The 22,955-nt window shown below is 48.5% G+C and overlaps 1 protein-coding gene across 1 annotated transcript in view; it reads right to left on the reverse strand.

Annotated features, from left to right (window-relative positions):
• Positions 1-22,955, reverse strand: part of LOC144752395 (E3 ubiquitin-protein ligase TRIM39-like) — a 182,629-nt gene that overhangs the window by 50,733 nt on the left and 108,941 nt on the right. The window contains exons 8-9 of the mRNA XM_078640329.1: positions 14,787-14,801; positions 13,978-14,000 (exon numbers count right to left, since the gene is read on the reverse strand). Coding sequence (XP_078496455.1) covers positions 13,978-14,000; positions 14,787-14,801 — 38 coding nt within the window. The remainder of the gene's footprint in view (positions 1-13,977; positions 14,001-14,786; positions 14,802-22,955) is intronic.

Consider the following 22,955-nt stretch of genomic DNA (forward strand, 5'->3'; position numbering starts at 1 on the left):
CTTCTAAATAAATAAATAAATAAACAACTGGCTGATCACTCAGCTGGGGCGGGAAACATCCTTTACAACGGAACCACTACAACTCGGTACCGTTACGACGCAGTTTTAACAACGAAAGTCGTTACAACGACTTTTGCTGGAGGGCGCTCTAGGATAGGGGATAGTATAATTTAACTATCCAACACCTTCCCTACTATCCACAGGTACTGGTGTGGGAATATTAATTAAACTATTCACTATCAGCACCCCCCCCAACGCAAGTCGTTGTAACGACTTGCGTTCTTAAAACTGCTTCGTAAAGGGACGCGTTGTAACGGCACGCGTTGTACCGTCATACATCCGCTGGGGCAAAGTCGTGTAATCACCCCTTGCTTAGATATAGTATAGTATACCTATGTCTAACCTTATATCTGGACACATATACACCTATAAGTCACTCCTATGGCAGGCCTTAACATTCCTGGAGGCAGAGTGCTTGGTTTTATGTGAGATGGTGCTCTAGCATGAGTTGAGCCTGTCTGCAGCTTTCGGAACCCTGTCCTTATAGCTGTTCCAGGATATTGCAAAACCATATACTCTTAAGTGCATTATGAACCTCGCGGTTAAATGCTATCTTTGGTTTGGCTTTATCAAAACATTTCGTGTAAGGTGTCATACGCTTTGGGATACTACCCCCTCGCCAATTCTGGAGACGGGGTAGCATTCCACCCTTCTAGAGGGAGAAGACATGTTTAGTTCCATTAATCCCAGTTAAAGTTAACCAGAGCCTCAGCATCACAAAATGGATGCTGCGGCCACAGACACAAGTCTGACCTCCTGCTGCTGGGAGTCCTTCCGGCGAGGGAGGCTTGGACAATAGGTTTCCTGTCACAGGGAGGTGCTAGCACCACCCCAGACAGGAGATAATGGATTGGGGCAGGGAGGGCTGAATGAAACTAGACACTGCCTGGGGCCCACAAGGTGTCCCATGCATAGCCCAGTTCAAAACGGTGCTGGGGCACTCCAGCCTCAGCTCTGGCGCGAAACTGGACAAAGGGAAAGGGGTGTAACCACCCCCTTCCTGGGTCCCACCCATAGGAGGGACCTAGCAGGTAATCCAACCCATTGATTTGGAATAAAGGTAGGAGCTGTGTCCATAGACTTTAGATAATCCTGACCGAAACTTTGAAACAGAACTCTGGACCCTTCGACATCCTACTCGACGGTGAAGACTGAAGAATCTCCCTTGTGGTCAAAGAGTGACCACCCTGCACAAGCAGGCAGCATCAGCGCTCAAAGGTTTGCTTTGTTGTTGCTCCCGCCGGAGCTCGAACGACAGAGACCGACAAGAACCAGACTTCCAGACATCCAGCAGCCCGATCCACAGCCACAGCAAAGCTGAGACCCGTGGAGGTGACGTGAGACGTGGGACCAGCCATTTTGGAAAGCCAACAAAGTGCTTCCCGTGCAGCTCCCGAGGCACCCTCGAAGCTGTGCATTGGGGATTGAGAAGCCCCAGCCCCGAGCAGCTTTTGCACCAAAGATCACCTCTCCACACTCAACTAGTGCGGCATGGGGCCCTTTTGCATTTTCCTGCTCGACGCGTCTGTCCGGTCCCTTGCCCTTTGGCTAGTGGCCTCTGTGACGACAAACCTACGAATTTTCACTGCTGGTCTAGTTGCTCCAGACTGGCCCTTGCTCCCCTGAAAAGAAGCAGCCCATCAGACCTTGCTGGTCTGATCCAGAAGCCATCTTCGATTCCTGCGTGGGTTGCATTTGCCAAGGCCTGTTGACTCCGAATCGAGAACAGACACCGCCGACACCGAGAGCCTTCGTGGGACAGTCCGTGTCCACCTCCTGGTTGTCGTCGACGCCTCCTGGTCCACGTGGCAGCGGAGACAATCTTCACGACATCACCTGATCGCAACCAGACATCGCCTGGTTCCTTCCTGGTGACTGGCTAGTGACCCAGACTCTGTCCCCTCTGCTTTCAGGTACTCTACATCTTCGATCCACCCTTGGATCCAACCGGACTCTTCTCTCCTGGTCGCCTGCAGCATCTTTTCTCCAAGGCTCCATAGAACTCCACGACGAAACCCGACACACTTTGACACCTATGCACCCGCTTCCTGTGGGTGAGGTAACGAGAGTACTACCGTGCTCCTGTAGAGATTTACATCCCTGGTGTCCTAGTTTTAAGTGGGTAAGTTCTAGTCCAGTCGGAAGACTTCCAAATCTGCAACTTTCTAACTTTACGCACCCATTGACTTCCATTGGAGCACGTGTGTGCATTTAGACACTTCACCCGCATCCTGTGGGCCTCCTACGTCCTAACTATTGTTAGTCCAGTGTAGCCCCAGCGATTCCCAAGGCCCTAGGCCTTACCATTGTTTGTGACGTGGTTCTTATACCACTATTTTAGTATATGGTTTTAGGGGCCACCAGGGCCTATCCATATTTGTGCAACTTTTGTATGCTATATTAAGGTTCTTGTTATACGCTTGTGCTCCTGTGCTCATAAAGAGTTAAGGGGATTTATTTAGTAATAAATACATATATATTTTGAATATATAACCTGTGTGGTGTCCTTTCATTTGGTATTAAAAGGTTTGCATATGGTAAAACAGCTGGCTTCACATGCAACCATCACCATGAGGGTTGTTTGGACTGGTACAGGGTGCTCACTAGATTAGTGAACATCATACACCAGGCCAACTTCTCACATCGGTGTGCAGCGGTTGGGATTTGAGCTTGCTGTTTTACCATTGCAATCTTTTTTTTTCATTTGAAAGATCACATTAGGTACCATAGGTACATATAACAAAGCTTAAACTACTTAAGTTATACTGAACTTAGTTGTTGTAGAGGAAAGGGCCTAGCACACCCTGACTACAACTCCTAGGTAGGTTTAGTAGGTAAACACTCTGTGTAGGTAGGGGCATCACCCACACCTCACTAGACATGTCTGGCACAGGTGAACCCTCCAGTTCTCTACCTGTGGTAAGTGACCCTCCCAGGTCACCCTCCAGATATATGCTCAACTTTCGAGAAATTAGGTCATTGTGCACCTCCAGAAAGTTGAAACAGGGTTCCAACCCTACCATCCAGCACCTGGTAGAAGTCCTAGAGGCAGCTGATCTTGAGAAGGCCTGTAAAACAGGCGAACCAGATCATACAGGTGATGGTGTCCCATCTGCATAAGATGATCCCTTGACTCCAGAAGTAGAGGTAGAAGAGGAGGAGGAGGTAGAGGAAGATTCAGAAGATGGGGATGATAGCCAGGCCCAAGTCAGGAGGCTTAGCCAGGCTAACCTAAGCTTACATGGGAATGGAGAGGTGTTTCACCTTTCCAGGCCTAATAGTAGACTTAATCCAGGCAATAGAAGGGAAAGCTCTCCTTCCAGGGAATCTCTCCTCTCTAATGTCTCAAGGGGTTCTCAAAGGGGAATGACTTCCCCCCAGAGAAGAGAACATGAGGCTAGGATGAGAGCTGTCCAACTTCAGATAGAGAAAGAGGAAACAGCCCTGGCCCAAGCTAAACTTGCTTTAGCAAGGGAGCAAAAATTAAGTGGATTAGATTCCACTGGTGGCAGCAATATCCCCAAGGATAAAGACAGGTCCTATGGTCACAGAAACCTGAGTAAGATTGTGCCCCCCTAAAAAGATGGGGATGACATCCACAAGTGGATAACTGCTTTGGAGAGGGCCTGCATGGTACAGCAGGTTCCCCAAGGTCAGTGGGCAGCAATCTTGTGGCTTTCCTTTTCAGAAAAAGGAAGAGACAAGCTCCTCACAGTTAGACATGAGGATGCTAAAAAACTACACTGTCCTGAAGAGTGCTCTGATTGATGGGTTTGGCTTAACCACTGAGCAATACAGGTTGTTGTTCAGGGATACCCAAAAGGCTCAGACTCAGTACTGGACTGATTTTGTAGATTGTGCTACTAAGGCTCTGAAAGGTTGGTTACTGGGCAGCAAAGTACATGACTATACCGGATTGTATAGTTTGATTATGAGGGAGCAGATCCTTAGTAATTGTCAAAACCATCTTTTACACCAGCACCTGGTGGACTCATATCTGACCTCTCCACAATAATTGGGTAAGAGGGCAGACAAATGGGTCAGAACCAGGATTAGGCCTAAAAATCAGGGTGGTGACCAGAAGAAAGATTCTACCAAGCCTCAAGAGAAAGGTGGGGATAAATCAAAAGACAAGTCCTCCACAGGGCCCCAAAACTCCAATGGTGGGGGTGGGTCCCAAAACACTTCCTCTAACCAAAAGAAACCTTATTGCCATGTCTGTAAACAGCCTGGCCACTGGAAAACTGACAGCAGTTGCCCAAGGGCCAACAATAAGGAAAACATTCCCACAAATAATACTCCCAGACCTCCTGTTACTGTTAGCAGTAATACCCCAGGTGGTGGGAGTGCCCCCCAATAATTTGGCTGGGTTTACCTTGGGAACTCAGGTGGACTCTGGCCTAACCAAGTCCCCTAACATAGCTACTCTTGTCTGTGAAGATGGCATGGGGTTTGCCAACGTCACTGCTTGTCCCAACACTTTGAGCAAGTACAGACAGGAGCCCCTCATCAATGGTCAGAGAGTTGAGGCCTATAGAGACACAGGGGCTAGCATCACTATGGTGACTGAGAGTCTAGTCCCCTCAAGGCAACTTTTACCTGGAGCCACATACCAGGTGACCAACATTGATGGAGTACAGAAAGATCATCCCATGGCAGTAGCAAATCTCAGCTGGGGAGGTGTCACTGGCCCCAAGAGAGTGGTGGCAGTGTCTACAAACTTGCCTGTAGATTGTGTACTGGGGAATGATCTGGAAATCTCAGCCTGGGCTGAGGTAGAACAAGAAACCCATTCTAAAATGGTAAATCTCCATGGAAAGGTTAGTGGGGCTGTGATGGCCACAGCCACAGCTCAGGATATCCTCCCTGAAAAGGTTGGTAGGGCTGTGCCAGTCTCAGCCCAATCTCAAGCAGACTCCTTCTCTAGACAGATTGACAGGGCTGTGATGGTAACAGCCCAAACTGAGTCCCTTCCTGAAAAGGTTGGTGGGGCTGTGATTGCCACAGCCCAAACTCAGACAGATTTTAGTGTTGTGAAGCCTGAAACTATGGATCACTCCACTCAGACAGAGAGCATTGGGGAGGAAGACAAGTCTCCCTCCCACCAGACATTAGGTGAGAGTCAGCCTCCTCAGGGAACTGACCCTACCCCTTGTGAAGAAACTGCCCCAGAGGTAGCCAGGCCTGGCCTGACAGAGCCTCTGATGTCAGTGGACCCTTCCAAGGTGGGTCCCATACTGGAGCGGGTATCCTGCCCCTCTCTACCCTGCCTCAGTCAGCCAAGGGCTATAGAGGTCAAGGAGGTCAGTGGACCCCAAAGGGCCCCCTGTCCACCAGAACACCATCATCACCAGATATGGGGCACCAAAGCTAGCAGCCCTAGCAAGGTGAAAATTCCCAAAACTCCTGAGGGAACTCCCTTACACTTAGTTAGGAGCCGCCCCCAGATGGACTCTGTTGGGCACAGCCAAACCTGGGACCTAAGGGCCCCAAACCTGTCCTGTCCCTCCAGTAAGCCAACAAAAGGGACCCAGCCTCCAGCTTTAGGTAGCCAGAGGTTGACCCTGAGAGCACAGTGCAACTCAGTCAAGGAAAGAAAGGCACACATGGTGGAGGATGATTGGGAGGAAGCTGAGCCCTAAATTAGAGGAGCCTCACTTCAGTACTCCATCTCAACACCAGCCTTTTACTTTGCCAAAACCCACCACAGGTAGGGATTCCCTATGGTGGAGACCCTCCGATACCCCTAGGGGGAGGGATTGCTTAGAGGACCATGAGACAGGGGGTAACCATGCTAGTGCAGGTACTTCCTTATATGGCCACTTAGGCAATATAGGCTTACCTGGTCAAGGATAGCCGTATCTCCTTTCTTTTGGGGGGGAGGGGGTTGTGTAGGAAGGTGGATACCCGACTATGGTTACCCCAGATTTTTTGCCTTGTGTTTAGCAGGTTTTTGACTTAGTTGGCCTGGGGTCCTGCTAATCAGGGCCCCAGGCTATCTGCTCCCTCTGTAAAATGGACTCCATGTACCTTAGGTACATCTCCAATTGGGATTGGGTCACCTTATGAGCCCCTGTTAAGTGTACTATAGGTACCCAGGGCATAAGTGCATCCAAGGCCTACCAGGGGCTGCAGCATATCTTTTGCCACCCCTGGCTGGCCATCCAAACTGACACAACTGGCTTATCGCTCAGCTGGGGCAAGGTCGTGTAATCACCCCTTGCTTAGATATAGTTTACCTATGTCTGGACACATATACACCTATAAGTCACTCCTATGGCAGGCCTTAACAATCCTGGAGGCAGAGTGTTTGGTTTTCTGTGAGATGGTGCTCTACCATGAGCTGAGCCTGTCTCAGCTTTCGGAACCCTGTCCTTATAGCTGTTCCAGGATATTCCAGGATATTGCCAAACCATATACTCTTAAGTGCATTACAATCCTCGCGGTTAGATGCTATCTTTGGTTTGGCTTTATCAAAACAGGTCGTGTAAGGTGTCATACGCTTTGCAATACTACCCCCTCACCATTCTGGCGACGGGGGTAGCATTCCACCCTTCTAGAAGGAGAAGACATGTTACTTCCATTAATCCCGGTTAAAGTTAACCAGAGCCTCAGCATCACAAAATGGATGCTGCTGCCACAGACACAAGTCTGACCTCCTGCTGCTGGGAGTCCTTCCAGCGAGGGAGGCTTGGACAATAGGTTTCCTGTCACAGGGAGGTGCTAGCACCACCCCAGACAGGAGATCGTGGATTGGGGCAGGGAGGGCTGAATGAAACTAGACACTGCCTGGGGCACACAAGGTGTCCCATGCATAGCCCAGTTCAAACCGGTGCTGGGGCACTCCAGTCCCAGCTCTGGCCCGAAACGGGACAAAGGGAAAGGGGTGTAACCACCCCCTTCCTGGGTCCCACCCATAGGAGGGACCTAGCAGGTAATCCAGCCCCTTGATTTGGAATAAAGGAAGGAGCTGTGTCCATAGACTTTAGATAATCCTGACTGAAACTTTGAAATGGAACTCTGGACCCTTCGACATCCTACTCGACGTAGAAGACTGAGGAATCTCCCTTGTGGTCAAGGAGTGACCACCCTGCACAAGCAGGCACCATCAGCGCTCAAAGGTTTGCTTTGTTGTTGCTCCCGCCGGAGCTCGAACGACAGAGACCGTCAAGAACCAGACTTCCAGACATCCAACAGCCAGATCCACAGCCACAGCAAAGCTGAGACCTGTGGAGGCGACGTGAGACGTGGGACCGGCCATCTTGGAAAGCCAGCGAAGTGCTTCCCGTGCAGCTCCCGAGGCACCCTCAAAGCTGTGCATTGGGGATTGAGAAGCCCCAGCCCCGAGCAGCTTTTGTACCAAAGATCACCTCTCCACACTCACCGAGTGCTGCGTGGGGCAATTTTGCATTTTCCTGCTCGACGCGTCTGTCCGGTCACTTGCCCTTTGGCTAGTGGCCTCTGTGACGACGAACCTACGAATTTTCACTGATGGCCTGGTTGCTCCAGACTGGCCCTTGCTCCCCTGAAAAGAAGCAGCCCATCAGACCTTGCTGGTCTGATCCAGAATCCATCTTCTATTCCTGCGTGGGGTGCATTTGCCAAGGCCTGTTGACTCCGAATCGAGAACCGACACCGCCGACAGCGAGAGCCTTCGTGGGACAGTCTGTGTCCACCTCCTGGTCATCGTCGACGCCTCCTGGTCCACGTGGCAGCGGAGACAATCTTCACGACATCACTTGATCGCAACCCGACATCGCCTGGTTCCTTCCTGGTTCCTTCCTGGTCACTGGCTAGTGACCCAGACTCTGTCCCCTCTGCTTTCAGGTACTCTACAGCTTCGATCCACCCTTGGATCCAACCGGACTCTTCTCTCCTGGTCGCCTGCAGCATCTTTTCTCCAAGGCTCCATAGAACTCCACGACGAAACCCGACACACTTTGATACCTATGCACCCGCTTCCTGTGGGTGAGGTCACCAGATTACTACCGTGCTCCTGTAGAGATTTACATCCCTAGTGTCCTAGTTTTAAGTGGTTAAGTTCTAGTCCAGTCGGAAGACTTCCAAATCTGCAACTTTCTAACTTTACGCACCCATGGACTTCTATTGGAGCACTCGTGTGCATTTAGACACTGCACCCGCATCCTGTGGCCCTCCTACGTCCTAACTATTGTTAGTCCAGTGTAGCCCCAGCGATTCCCAAGGCCCTAGGCCTTACCATTGTTCGTGACGTGGTTCTTATACCACTATTTTAGTATATGGTTTTAGGGGCCACCAGGGCCTATCCATATTTGTGCAACTTTTGTATGCTATATTATGGTTCTTGTTATATGCTTGTGCTCCTGTGCTCATAAAGAGTTAAGGGGATTTATTTAGTAATAAAAATATATATATTTTGAATATATAACCTGTGTGGTGTCCTTTCATTTGGTATTAAAAGGTTTGCATATGGTAAAACAGCTGGCTTCACATGCCCTCTTGATTTTAGCCTAAGACTGCTTTTGTCCATGCTACCCCTAGGATAGCTGGTCTTTTAGGTTGACTTTACAACCATCACCCTAAGGGTTGTTTGGACTGGTACAGGGTGCTCACTAGAATAGTGACCATCCTACACCAGGCCAACTTCTCACATCGGTGTGCAGCGGTTGGGATTTAAGCTTGCTGTTGTTTTACCATTACAATCTTTTTTTTCATTTGAAAGATCACATTAGGTACCATAGGTACATATAACAAAGATTAAACTACTTAAGTTATACTGAACTTAGTTGTTGTAGAGGAAAGGGCCTAGCACACCCTGACTACAACTCCTAGGTAGGCTTAGTAGGTAAACACTCTGTGTAGGTAGGTGCATCACCCACACCTCACTAGACATGGTGGAACAGGTGAACCCTCCAGTTCTCTACCTGTGGTAAGTGACCCTCCCAGGGCACCCTCCAGATATATGCTCAACCTTCGAGAAATTAGGTCATTGTGCACCTCCGGAAAGTTGAAACAGGGTTCCATCCCTACCATCCAGCACCTGGTAGAAGTCCTAGAGGCAGCTGATCTTGAGAAGGCCTCTAAAACAGGCCAACCAGATCATACAGGTGATGGTGTCCCATCTGCATAAGATGATCCCTTGACTCCAGAAGTAGAGGTAGAAGAGGAGGAGGAGGTAGAGGAGGATTCAGAAGAAGGGGATGATAGCCAGGCCCAAGTCAGGAGGCTTAGCCAGGCTAACCTAAGCTTACATGGGAATGGAGAGGTGTTTCACCTTTCCAGGCCTAATAGTAGACTTAATCCAGGCAATAGAAGGGAAAGCTCTCCTTCCAGGGAATCTATCCTCTCTAATGTCTCAAGGGGTGCTCAAAGGGGAATTACTTCCCCCCCAGAGAAGAGAACATGAGGCTAGGATAAGAGCTGTCCAACTTCAGATAGAGAAAGAGGAAACAGCCCTGGCCCAAGCTAAACTTGCTCTAGCAAGGGAGCAAAAATTAAGTGGATTAGATTCCACTGGTGGCAGCAATATCCCCAAGGATAAAGACAGGTCCTAAGGTCAGAGAAACCTGAGTAAGATTGTGCCCCCCTAAAAAGATGGGGATGACATCCACAAGTGGATAACTGCTTTGGAGAGGGCCTGCATGGTACAGCAGGTTCCCCAAGGTCAGTGGGCAGCAATCTTGTGGCTTTCCTTTTCAGAAAAAGGAAGAGACAAGCTCCTCACAGTTAGACATGAGGATGCTAAAAAACTACACTGTCCTGAAGAGTGCTCTGATTGATGGGTTTGGCTTAACCACTGAGCAATACAGGTTGTTGTTCAGGGATACCCAAAAGGCTCAGACTCAGGACTGGACTGATTTTGTAGATTGTGCTACTAAGGCTCTGGAAGGTTGGTTACTGGGCAGCAAAGTACATGACTATACGGGATTGTATAGTTTGATTATGAGGGAGCAGATCCTTAGTAATTGTCAAAACCAGCTTTTACACCAGCACCTGGTAGACTCCGATCGGACCTCTCCACAATAATTGGGTAAGAGGGCAGACAAATGGGTCAGAACCAGGATTAGGCCTAAAAATCAGGGTGGTGACCAGAAGAAAGATTCTACCAAGCCTCAAGAGAAAGGTGGGGATAAATCAAAAGACAAGTCTCCACAGGGCCCCAAAACTCCAATGGTGGGGGTGGGTCCCAAAACACTTCCTCTAACCAAAAGAAACCTTATTGCCATGTCTGTAAACAGCCTGGCCACTGGAAAACGGACAGCAGTTGCCCAAGGGCCAACAATAAGGAAAACATTCCCACAAATAATACTCCCAGACCTCCTGTTACTGTTAGCAGTAATACCCCAGGTGGTGGGAGTGCCCCCCAATAATTTGGCTGGGTTTACCTTGGGAACTCAGGTGGACTCTGGCCTAACCAGGTCCCCTAACATAGCTACTCTTGTCTGTGAAGATGGCATGGGGTTTGCCAACTTCACTGCTTGTCCCAACACTTTGAGCAAGTACAGACAGGAGCCCATCATCAATGGTCAGAAAGTTGAGGCCTTTAGAGACACAGGGGCTAGCATCACTATGGTGACTGAGAGTCTAGTCCCCTCAAGGCAACTTTTACCTGGAGCCACATACCAGGTGACCAACATTGATGGAGTACAGAAAGATCATCCCATGGCAGTAGCTAATCTCAGCTGGGGAGGTGTCACTGGCCCCAAGAGAGTGGTGGCAGTGTCTACAAACTTGCCTGTAGATGGTCTACTGGGGAATGATCTGGAAATCTCAGCCTGGGCTGAGGTAGAACAAGAAACCCATTCTAAAATGGTAAATCTCCATGGAAAGGTTAGTGGGGCTGTGATGGCCACAGCCCCAGCTCGGGATATCCTCCCTGAAAAGGTTGGTAGGGCTGTGCCAGTCTCAGCCCAATCTCAAGCAGACTCCTTCCCTAGACAGATTGACAGGGCTGTGATGGTAACAGCCCAAACTGAGTCCCTTCCTGAAAAGGTTGGTGGGGCTGTGATTGCCACAGCCCAAACTCAGACAGATTTTAGTGTTGTGAAGCCTGAAACTATGGATCACTCCACTCAGACAGAGAGCATTGGGGAGGCAGACAAGTCTCCCTCCCACCAGACATTAGGTGAGAGTCAGCCTCCTCAGGGAACTGACCCTACCCCTTGTGAAGAAACTGCCCCAGAAGTAGCCAGGCCTGGCCTGACAGAGCCTCTGATGTCAGTGGATCCTTCCAAGGTGGGTCCCAGTCTGGAGCAGGTATCCTGCCCCTCTCTACCCTGCCTCAGTCAGCCCAGGGCTATAGAGGTCAAGGAGGTCAGTGGACCCCAAAGGGCCCCCTAGCCACCAGAACACCCTCATCACCAGATATGGGGCACCAAAGCTAGCAGCCCTAGCAAGGTGAAAATCTCCTGAGGGAACTCCCTTACACTTAGTTAGGAGCCGCCCCCAGATGGACTCTGTTGGGCACAGCCAAACCTGGGACCTAAGGGCCCCAAACCTGACCTGTCCCTCCAGTAAGCCAACAAAAGGGACCCAGCCTCCAGCTTTAGGTAGCCAGAGGTTGACCCTGAGAGCACAGTGCAACTCAGTCAAGGAAAGAAAGGCACACATGGTGGAGGATGATTGGGAGGAAGCTGAGCCCTAAATTAGAGGAGCCTCACTTCAGTACGCCATCTCAACACCAGCCTTTTACTTTGCCAAAACCCACCACAGGTAGGGATTCCCTATGGTGGAGACCCTCTGATACTCCTAGGGGGAGGGATTGCTTAGTGGACCATGAGACAGGGGGTAACCATGCTAGTGCAGGTACTTCCTTATATGGCCACTTAGGCAATATAGGCTTACCTGGTCAAGGATAGCTGTATCTCCTTTCGTTTGGGGGGGAGGGGGTTGTGTAGGAAGGTGGATACCCGACTATGGTTACCCCAGATTTTTTGCCTTGTGTTTAGCTGGTTTTCGACTTAGTTGGCCTGGGATCCTGCTAATCAGGGCCCCAGGCTATCTGCTCCCTCTGTAAAATGGACTCCATGTACCTTAGGTACATCTCCAATTGGGATTGGGACACCTTATGAGCCCCTGTTAAGTGTATTATAGGTACCCAGGGCATAGGTGCATCCAAGGCCTACCAGGGGCTGCAGCATATCTTTTGCCACCCCTGGCTGGCCATCCAAACTGACACAACTGGCTTATCGCTCAGCTGGGGCAAGGTCGTGTAATCACCCCTTGCTTAGATATAGTATACCTATGTCTAACCTTATATCTGGACACATATACACCTATAAGTCACTCCTATGGCAGGCCTTAACAATCCTGGAGGCAGAGTGCTTGGTTTTATGTGAGATGGTGCTCTAGCATGAGCTGAGCCTGTCTGCAGCTTTCGGAACCCTGTCCTTATAGCTGTTCCAGGATATTGCCAAACCATATACTCTTAAGTGCATTATAATCCTCGCGGTTAGATGCTATCTTTGGTTTGGCTTTATCAAACATGTCGTGTAAGGTGTCATACGCTTTGCAATACTACCCCCTCGCCATTCTGGCGACGGGGGTAGCATTCCACCCTTCTAGAGGGAGAAGACATGTTACTCCCATTAATCCCGGTTAAAGTTAACCAGAGCCTCAGCATCACAAAATGGATGCTGCTGCCACAGACACAAGTCTGACCTCCTGCTGCTCGGAGTCCTTCCAGCGAGGGAGGCTTGGACAATAGGTTTCCGGTCACAGGGAGGTGCTAGCACCACCCCAGACAGGAGATCGTGGATTGGGGCAGGGAGGGCTGAATGAAACTAGACACTGCCTGGGGCACACAAGGTGTCCCATGCATAGCCCAGTTCAAACCGGTGCTCGGGCACTCCAGCCCCAGCTCTGGCCCGAAACTGGACAAAGGGAAAGGGGTGTAACCACCCCCTTCCTGGGTCCCACCCATAGGAGGGACCTAGCAGGTAATCCAGCCCCTTGATTTGGAATAAAGGTAGGAGCTGTGTCTATAGACTTTAGATAATCCTGACTGAAACTTTGAAACGGAACTCTGGACCCTTCGACATCCTACTCGACGTAGAAGACTGAAGAATCTCCCTTGTGGTCAAGGAGTGACCACCCTGCACAAGCAGGCACCATCAGCGCTCAAAGGTTTGCTTTGTTGTTGCTCCCGCCGGAGCTCGAACGACAGAGACCGACAAGAACCGGACTTCCAGACATCCAACAGCCAGATCCACAGCAAAGCTGAGACCCGTGGAGGCGATGTGAGACGTGGAACCGGCCATCTTGGAAAGCCAGCGAAGTGCTTCCCGTGCAGCTCCTGAGGCACCCTCGAAGCTGTGCATTGGGGATTGAGAAGCCCCAGCCCCGAGCAGCTTTTGCACCAAAGATCACCTCTCCACACTCACCGAGTGCTGCGTCGGGCCCTTTTGCATTTTCCTGCTCGACGCGTCTGTCCGGTCACTTGCCCGTTGGCTAGTGGCCTCTGTGACGAAGAACCTACGAATTTTCACTGCTGGTCTGGTTGCTCCAGACTGGCCCTTGCATCCCCTGAAAAGGAGCAGCCCATCAGACCTTGCTGGTCTGATCCAGAAGCCATCTTCGATTCCTGCGTGGGTTGCATTTGCCAAGGCCTGTTGCCTCCGAACCGAGAACCGACAGCGCGGACAGCGAGAGCCTTCGTGGGACACTCCGTGTCCACCTCCTGGTCGTCGTCGACGCCTCCTGGTCCACGTGGCAGCGGAGACAAGCTTCAGGACATCACCTGATCGCAACCCGACATCGCCTGGTTCCTTCCTGGTTCCTTCCTGGTCACTGGCTAGTGACCCAGACTCTGTCCCCTCTGCTTTCAGGTACTCTACATCTTCGATCCACCCTTGGATTCAACCGGACTCTTCTCTCCTGGTCGCCTGCAGCATCTTTTCTCCAAGGCTCCATAGAACTCCACGACAAAACCCGACACACTTTGACACCTATGCACCTCCTTCCTGTGGGTGAGGTAACAAGAGTACTACGGTGTTCCTGTAGAGATTTACATTCCTAGTGTCCTAGTTTTAAGTGGTTAAGTTCTAGTCCAGTCGGAAGACTTCCAAATCTGCAACTTTCTAACTTTACGCACTGTGATGGTGGGTCTGTCGCAGGCCGGAAAAGCAGGCAAGGAGGCCGTATATAGTGGGCTATACTGTTCGTTTATTACTATAAAGACAGAAAGCAAAGTCCAAACATAGAGGCAGAATGGTCCAAGGAAAGAGTCCGCTGTTCACTCCGGCTCGGGGATCGGGTCCAGGTCTTGGGGACGTCCCTCGACGGCTCCGGTAGTGGGGAGGGTCCACGGAGGGCAACAAGAGGAAAAAAAATAAGGAACCGTTAGTCCTGTCTTGAGCCTTCGGGTATGAAGGTACCAAACACCGTCACCCGGGAAGTGAGGGGGCAGGAAAGAGTCAGTGAGGGAAGGAAGGGCTCGGGGTGGAGGAAAGGCAGGGCGGCAGATAGTAAAGGGGTGTTGATCGGTCGGGCGTGGAAGGTTATTTACACGGTGATAGTGCTATGCAAGTATACTACAGTGCAAGGGATGTGAGGCTATGGAGAAAGGAGATTTATACAGGGGCTATACAGCGGGCTCCTACTGAGCTTAAGGAAAGAAGACTCTAAGGTACTCACGCGGTCCGCCGTAACTCTCCAGTGCGTTACGGCCGCTCTTCAGCCACCTCCTGAGGGCTCCACCACTCTTCGGTCCACACCTCTTCCTCGCACGCCACCTCTCGTTCTCCAACTCCAGTCTGAGTGTCCTGCCACGATGCTCCGACGGGGTTCTGCTCTCTGGCCTCGGCTTTTCCCTGTTCTGGCGCTGCCCCGGGGGCGGGACTTCCGGGGTCGGAGGGATGTCCTTCCTCCGGTCTCAGGGCTCTGGTTGGTTCCTGCAATAGAGAGAAGGGCGGGGGTCCGTGGGTTATGGCTGCTGCTCCGAGCCCCGTCTCTGGCGCGGGGATGCCTCTGTGGGGTTGCAGTCTCGGTGGGAAGGAAGGAGGTACGTGTGGGGGAGGGCGGCTTCCCTTTAGGGGGGTCCGGGGCGTCGTGTCTCACACGCACCCATTGACTTCTATTGGTGCACGCGTGTGCATTTAGACACTGCACCCGCATCCTGTGGGCCTCCTACGTCCTAACTATTGTTAGTCGAGTGTAGCCCCAGCGATTTCCAAGACCCTAGGCCTTACCATTGTTCGTGACGTGGTTCTTATACCACTATTTTAGTACATGGTTTTAGGGGCCACCAGGGCCTATCCATATTTGTGCAACTTTTGTATGCTATATTATGGTTCTTGTTATACGCTTGTGCTCCTGTGCTCATAAAGAGTTAAAGGGATTTATTTAGTAATAAATACATATATATATTGAATATATAACCTGTGTGGTGTCCTTTCATTTGGTATTAAAAGGTTTGCATATGGTAAAACAGCTGGCTTCACATGCCCTCTTGAGTTTAGCCTAAGACTGCTTTTGTCCATGCTACCCCTAGGATAGCTGGTCTACAAGGTTGACTTTACAACCATCACCATAAGGGTTGTTTGGACTGGTACAGGGTGCTCACTAGAATAGTGAACATCATACACCAGGCCAACTTCTCACAGGCGGTGCACGTGTGGTATATAAATAAATAATACCGGATCTATTTTTGACTGGATATAGTAATAACAGATAGCTCAATAAATAAGAGTCAAGATTCGAGGTAGTAGGAGTTTGCAGGTTTAATACAGCATAAAGGACAGGAACAGGACAACCTGCACAGGAATAGGATGGCAGCGCTGCACGGGGCAGGATCGGCGTAACATTTAATAACAGTGCACAAGTATATATACTAAAACAGTTTCATTACAATACATACGATAGGCGGAGCAGTGGGTGGGGTCAGTAACAGTCGCGAAAGATAAGGGTGAAAGTAGGTGTAACAGGAGGCGTGTACATAGACATGTGATGTAAACGTAACAGAATATGTCATAAATGGGGTGGAAACATGGAGGGGGCTACCTGAGGAGCCGGGACCTCTAACCTAGTGGTGCGCGCAAACTGACAATGACGTGTTACTAGGAGAAGCTGGGGGCTATGACTTCTGCGCTAGGAGCAGAGACTGAAATCTGGAGAGTCAGGGCGACATGTACCTAGACATTATCTAGTATCTGATGTTTAGAGAACATGTTGATAGAATCCAAAAGTTATCGGGGTAAAGGCTAACAGACTCTAAGACTGGTGCATGCATTATTCTACATGTAGTGCGTGTTGAAGAATATTAAATGACCATTAATACGGTATTTCTCTTACATGGAGACGTAAAGGCTAGACCATGACGGAAATTATTGATGCGATTCAGTAGCTAAGGAATGCAGAGAAGGAGGGCTGGACTGATAACTAGAATCATAACATACTTTTGGCAGACTAGCAGGCAGAGCCAGGCTGGGCCGGGCACTGTGAGGCAGGAAGTAAGTGAAGGGTCAGGAATACAGGTGGGGGCTGTATCGCTCCTCAGCGAGGGCTCAGGAGACAGGAGCTGAATCTGGTGTCCGGGCCCTTTTGAGGCCTAGAAACGGGGACTTTTCAATGAAATAACGTGCACACTGGGAAACGTGGCAACGCAACTTTACATAAGCCTGATACTCGTAGCTTTCACGAGAACTGGAAACTGGCATACTAGAGATGGACACAACTGTAAGTGCGTCTTTAATCAAACATGGGGAATACATATGCATATTAATCATGCACATGCAACATAAGATGGGGAACACGTAGGGACACAGAACATGGCAAAATTTACTTTTCCACATTCCCTCCTTGTCACTACGTTTCCATCAGGAAACATCAATATTCATGATACCATCTATTATTTCATACAGTATCATTTGCTCGTCTCGAATTTTCTTGGAACTGGATTTAGAACGGGACTCGGGACTAGGAATACAAGAGGTAGCACAAATGCCGCAAATCGCAGGGCCACATTGTATACAGAGGCAGCAACTGAATATGATCGCTACTGCAATACCTAGAAAGGACAACACTTTCCATCCCCAGGCGGAAATTATATTCCAGAACCAACCGGACCATGTCCAGGTGCCTGGATTTTGGTGTAACAGATGGGCAATTTTATGGAGTCTGGTTATAGCTGAATAAACAGACGGCGCGTTATTAGGAATGAAAATGCAGCAACTAGATCCGATGACTCTACATGCCCCGCCCCTATCGGCCAGTATGACGTCAAGGACGAGACGATTCTGGAGCACGACAATTCTCATAAAAGATTGCTCTTCGGTTAAGTTACCTAGAGCAGAGGTAGTCTCAATTACTACTGCTTCAAGTGTTCTGGTTAATCTACGTATCAGTTTACTATTCACGACAGTACCTAAGTAGGGAAAGACACCTTTATTGATATCTATGTATTGTTCTAGAGCAGTTTCAGTATAATCGACAATCGGGAGGTCTCTCTTGTGTCTAGTATGTACTAGGTGGGAGTTCCTATGATAGTCAGGTGGGGCTAGAAAAACTGGTGGCAGTAGGAATGCAATGTAACAGGTTCCCTCCCAATCGAGGGGCAGACGAACATATGCGGTCTGACCACAAACAAAATAAGAATGACGTGAAGCTTTGAAAATAGATTTCCCACTGTCACTATACTTGACAATAGTAGTACAATCACTATGTCCTACATGTACGGAACCATTCTTTCTGACACATAATTCACCTTTGACTGGTAGTACTGACATAGCAGGTAAGTCTGGAGTAGTATCAGACTGGACATTCAGGACCATGAAATTCGAAGAATAATTACCCAAATTATAAACTTCATTTTCTAGATCTAACCCTGTTCTGTGGGGAAGACCTTGCTTGTCTGGAAAACATGTACAGTTCAGAAAGGACATATCATTTAAGGATGACGTTAACGTGGACCATGCTCCACATGAACCGTTATGTGAAAATGGATAAGGAAAGAGTGGCAGAACTCCCTTCGGTGTCCGGAAAGGGGGGAGTCGACCACACACCCAACAATTAGTGGCATTGCTGGTCTGGTGTGAATAATGTAACATGCGGATAAAGGAATTATTTCGCATAGCAAGACGATAAGATAGTTCATGAGGAGGCAGATCACTAAACGTATGCTCTACTGTAGTATTAGAAGACTTATTTACATTAGAAACTGGAAAACATAAATGCAATGCATAACTCGTGCAGGTAATCATAAGGCTGAGATATAGCAGAAAACATAAAATAATAATGCAACTTTTAGAGTTCTCACTAACTCTCTCTCTATGGGGGTCTATTTTATACATGTCAGAAACCGGTCTAACCGTTTCACCTAGGGGAGGACTTAGACAATCAAACTGGCTGACTTATTTTACTAGACCTTAATTTCAACTTATACTCCTGCTGCGGAGTTTTCTCTAACAGGGAGGAATTAATGTCTTTTGCGGGACAGTCCTTGAGAATAGTACTTTGGCAGTCTATAAAATCCTCGGAAATGTTCTTGGAAACAGTCTTTAGTCCATAAAACTTCTTTACATGCGACAAATGCACCCAGCCCTTCCTGCCTTCCAGCTTGACGGCAGTACGGGTGGCCAGGAGGACTTGCTTGGGCTCCTTCCAGCGGGGCTCCAGCGGACTTGAACGATCAAAGTTCCTTACGAGAACCAGACTTCCGGGAACGATTTCATGCGGTGCCACCTCGGTATTGTCTGGAAATGCGGCGGCAACCTGTGAACGACAAGAGTGTAGGGCAGACATCAAGGAAGCTAGGTAATCTGTCAACATATTACTTGAAACATCTGTAATACTTCGGGGTCTAGGTGTACCCCACATATTAGGGGGGCGGCCGAATACGACCTCGTACGGGGACAGACCTGATCTGGAATGTGCGACCATGCGCATATAAAACAGAGCGACTGGCAGAGCAACTAACCAGTCTACACCTTTTTCTTGACAGATTTTAGCAATGCGGATTTTCAGGGTCTGGTTATGTCTCTCTACTAGACCGGCTGCTTCAGGATGGCGTACACAATGGAACTTCCACTGGTACCCTAACAAAAGGGAAACGTGTTTCATCAGTTCAGATGAGAATGGCTGGCCGTTATCAGAATATACGACCCTAGGGAGTCCATAACGGGGGAAGAATTCACGAACCAACTGCTTGGCAGTGGTCGCGGCTGTGTAATCTGGGACTGGATATGCTTCTGTCCACCTGGACAAAGCGCATACAACTACAAGGACATACTTGAAACCTCGACATCGCTCCATCTGAATATAATCCATCTGGAGGACTTCAAAAGGGTGGTCAGGGGGCTGGAATCCACCTTGTTCCACCGGGACACTTTTACCTGGATTAAACTGGCAACATATCATACAGGTACGGACTTTCTGCTTGGCTGCAGCTCGTAAATGCTTGTTAAACCAAATGTTCTGGATACTGTCTAACATAGCTTTTTCTCCTAAGTGTGCTGGACTATGTGCGGTATTGATAATGACTTGAACCATTGAGTCGGGGAGAAACCATGTGGCTTTTCCCTTCGTTACCCATCCCTGATCTGTCTGGACCCCTCCTTGTTCGGACCATTTCTTGATTTCATCGGGAGTAGCATGTAACTGGATATCTATGACATCTTGAGTAGGGTCCTTAACTGTCATACAGGTAGTCGGATCTGGAGTATGTGTCTGTGTCGGATTAACTGACATGTCTGGAGTCTGTGCTGTAAACTTGGCTGTGCGATCTGCTAGATCATTACCTTGAGAAATAATGTCAGTAACTTTCGTATGTGCTTTGCATTTCATGATAGCAATAGATGTTGGTAAATGTATGGCATCTAACAGAGCTTGAATAAGGAGACCATGCTGAATCTTGGTTCCATGAGAAGTCATGAAACCTCTCTCCTGCCAGAGCACTCCGAAGTCGTGTACAACTCCGAATGCGTAGCGTGAATCTGTGTAAACATTAACTTTCAGGTTCTTGGCGTGTATGCAGGCTTGAGTCAGAGCAACTAGCTCTGCTGCTTGAGCAGACAGGGTGTCAATACGGTGTGTTTCTATAACTTCAGTGTCAGTAGTCACAGCATACGCGGCTACTAGTTCTCCTGTACTTGTTCTCATACATGAACCATCCACATAAAGTGTCAGGTCGGGATCTGGTAATGGAATATCTGTCAGATCTTGTCTTGGCTTAGTCATAGTGTTAACTACTTCCACACAGTCGTGTGTGGCAGGATTCGAAATAACTGACGGTAACAGTGTAGCAGGATTTAGAACGTTGCAGCGTCTGATTTCTATGTGTGGCTGGAACAGTGTCAGTTCATAACCTGTTAAACGTGCAATTGTCAAGTGCTGAGTCTGTGTTCGGTTTAAAAGAACTTCCACGGGGTGTGGAACTTGTACTGTCAAGGAATGTCCTAATACTATGGAATCACTTTGTCTGATAGCTAGTGCTGTGGCTGCAACTGACTTGAGGCACGCAGGCAGAGCCTGGGCTACTGGATCTAATGTGCTCGAAAAATAAGCACAGGGCTTGTATTGTCCTGCTTGATCTTGTGTGAGAACAGATAATGCTGTACCATCACGTTCTGTGACAAAAAGTGTAAAAGGCTTACTGTAGTTCGGTGTAGCTAGAACAGGAGCTTGGCATAAAGCTTTCTTTAACTCATTGAAACTAAGTGTATGTTCAGATGTCCAAGGGAGGACAGTCGATACGGCTGCCTCCTGTGTCGTTAACTGTATCAGTGGTTTGGCTAGAAATGCATACTGAGGAATCCATTGTCTGCAATAAGAAGTAAGGCCGATAAAAGCACGTACCTCCTTCTGGGTCTTGGGCTGAGGAAGACTCGCTATTAACTGGATACGGTCTGGTGTCAACTGCCTACCCCACTTGGACAGTAAGTGGCCTAAGTAGATCACTTGCTGGACACAGAATTGAAGCTTCGACGGGGACACCTTGTGCCCCATCTCGGCAAGGAAATACAAGACTGTAAGTGATGCTCGCTCGCAAGCACATTCAGAACGGGCTGTGATCAGTAGATCATCGACATACTGGAGCAGGGCAGTGTCTGTTGGCATGTGAATGTTGTCTAGTTGTCTCTTAAGTGCTTGACTGTAAATACTAGGGCTTTCTGTGAAACCTTGAGGAGCTCGTGTGAATTTATAGCTCCTTCCATTTAAACAAAATCCGAAAAGAAACTGGCTGTCTGGATGAATGGGGACACTGAAAAACGCGTTCTTGAGGTCTATGACTGTGAAAAATGAGGCTTCGGAATCAATGGCTGTCAATAGGGAAGAGATATCTGGGACAACTGGGTACTGGGGAATAATACATTTATTGAGTTCTCGAAGGTCAATCACTAATCGATATACTGGGGGTGCATTTGGATCAGTACGTTTCATGACGGGAATGATCGGAGAATTACATACATTGGAGTCAGTTTCTACAACTACTCCTTGAGCCATGAGCTCGTCAATAATTTTGGATAAGGCTGCTACAGCCTCAGGTGGTAATCTGTACTGTCTGATTCGTGGTAACACTACACCTTGCTTGAGAGTCACACGATGGGGTGTGATTTGCATGAAGCCAACATCAGTTGGACCTTGCGCCCATAAATGCTGCGGAACATTAGACAATCTCGGATCAAAATCTCGTAATACATAGTGACCCTTGAAGTCACGTAAAAACAAACGTATTCCCTCGGGGGAACAGCAAATAACTGCACCTAATTCTTTCAGTGTCTTAATGCCTAACAAATTTTCTGGACATGACTTCGTAAGTAATAGATCAGTAGTGCGGGACAATGGACCTACTTCTAGAGTAACTGGCTCAGATATCTCGTTTACAATAGGCTTTCCTGAAAATCCAAGGGAAACATTTCTAGAGCCTGAGAGCGGAGCCCCTGGAACTTCGGCGTGACTTATGGTAGTCCTACTTGCCCCTGTATCAATCAGAAACTTTCTGTCTTTCCCTAGTACTTGACTATGAATATAGGGACCTTCTTGATCTACAGGAATCTCGATGAGAGGCAAGCCCACCTCCCTCTCTAGGCTGTTTCATGAGTACTGTTGGTACTCTGGATACTCTGTCTGAGCATACTGGTACATCTGCTGTGTAACATGCTGTGTTGCAGCAATAGGCTGCGGTGCTGGAACTGTCTGTTGTGCATTCTGTGGCTGAGAAGTCTGTGAAACTTGTTCTTGTCTAGGCGGACGTGGTCTTTCTTTAGTTTTACCAGTAGCTATATTATGTTTCAGAACTGCACACTCGTTTATGAAATGACCTGGCTGTTTACAATAATTGCATGTCCCTTTAACGGGAGCTGCAGGATGACTGGCTTGATTCGGACCCCTCTTCTGACTGTCTTGAGGAATAGATTGTGCAACTAGTACTTTCATTTTCGTGTCTTTCATACGTTTTCTCTCGTGTTCTTGCTCTTCTCTGATTCTATTCTGGTGATACTGGAGCATCTGAAGCATCTGGGACGGGGTACTAGCTTGCCATGTACTTTCGACTTTCAAAACTCGATTCTTAACTTGTGGACTTGAATTCTCGACTAATTTAGTAACAAAAAGATGAGGGTATGACTCGCTACTCGTATTCGATCCACTGTTTATAATGAAACATTTTTCAAATCTAGAATAAAAATCACTAGTATCTTCATCTTGTTTCTGCTTACAGGCTGAGATTGCATCCCAGTCTTCCTTTTTAGTGGCTAATAATCTGGGCAAAACTTGTATTAACAGTTCTGGTAATTCTTTACATTTCTCTCCAAGACCGGTACCTGGTACTCGTATCTTATCTTCAGCTTCTAGAACTGCCCAATCGATCTTTTTCTCTCCCACCTCCCATTCTTTTTCCTTGAGTTTCTCATATATGCCCGCAGGCAACAGGACTTTTAACATTTTAATAATATCTGGATACGTATATTCTCCCATACGGA

The sequence above is a fragment of the Lissotriton helveticus genome, chromosome 5_1 (assembly GCF_964261635.1).
Source record: "Lissotriton helveticus chromosome 5_1, aLisHel1.1, whole genome shotgun sequence".
Lineage (NCBI taxonomy): Eukaryota > Metazoa > Chordata > Amphibia > Caudata > Salamandridae > Lissotriton > Lissotriton helveticus.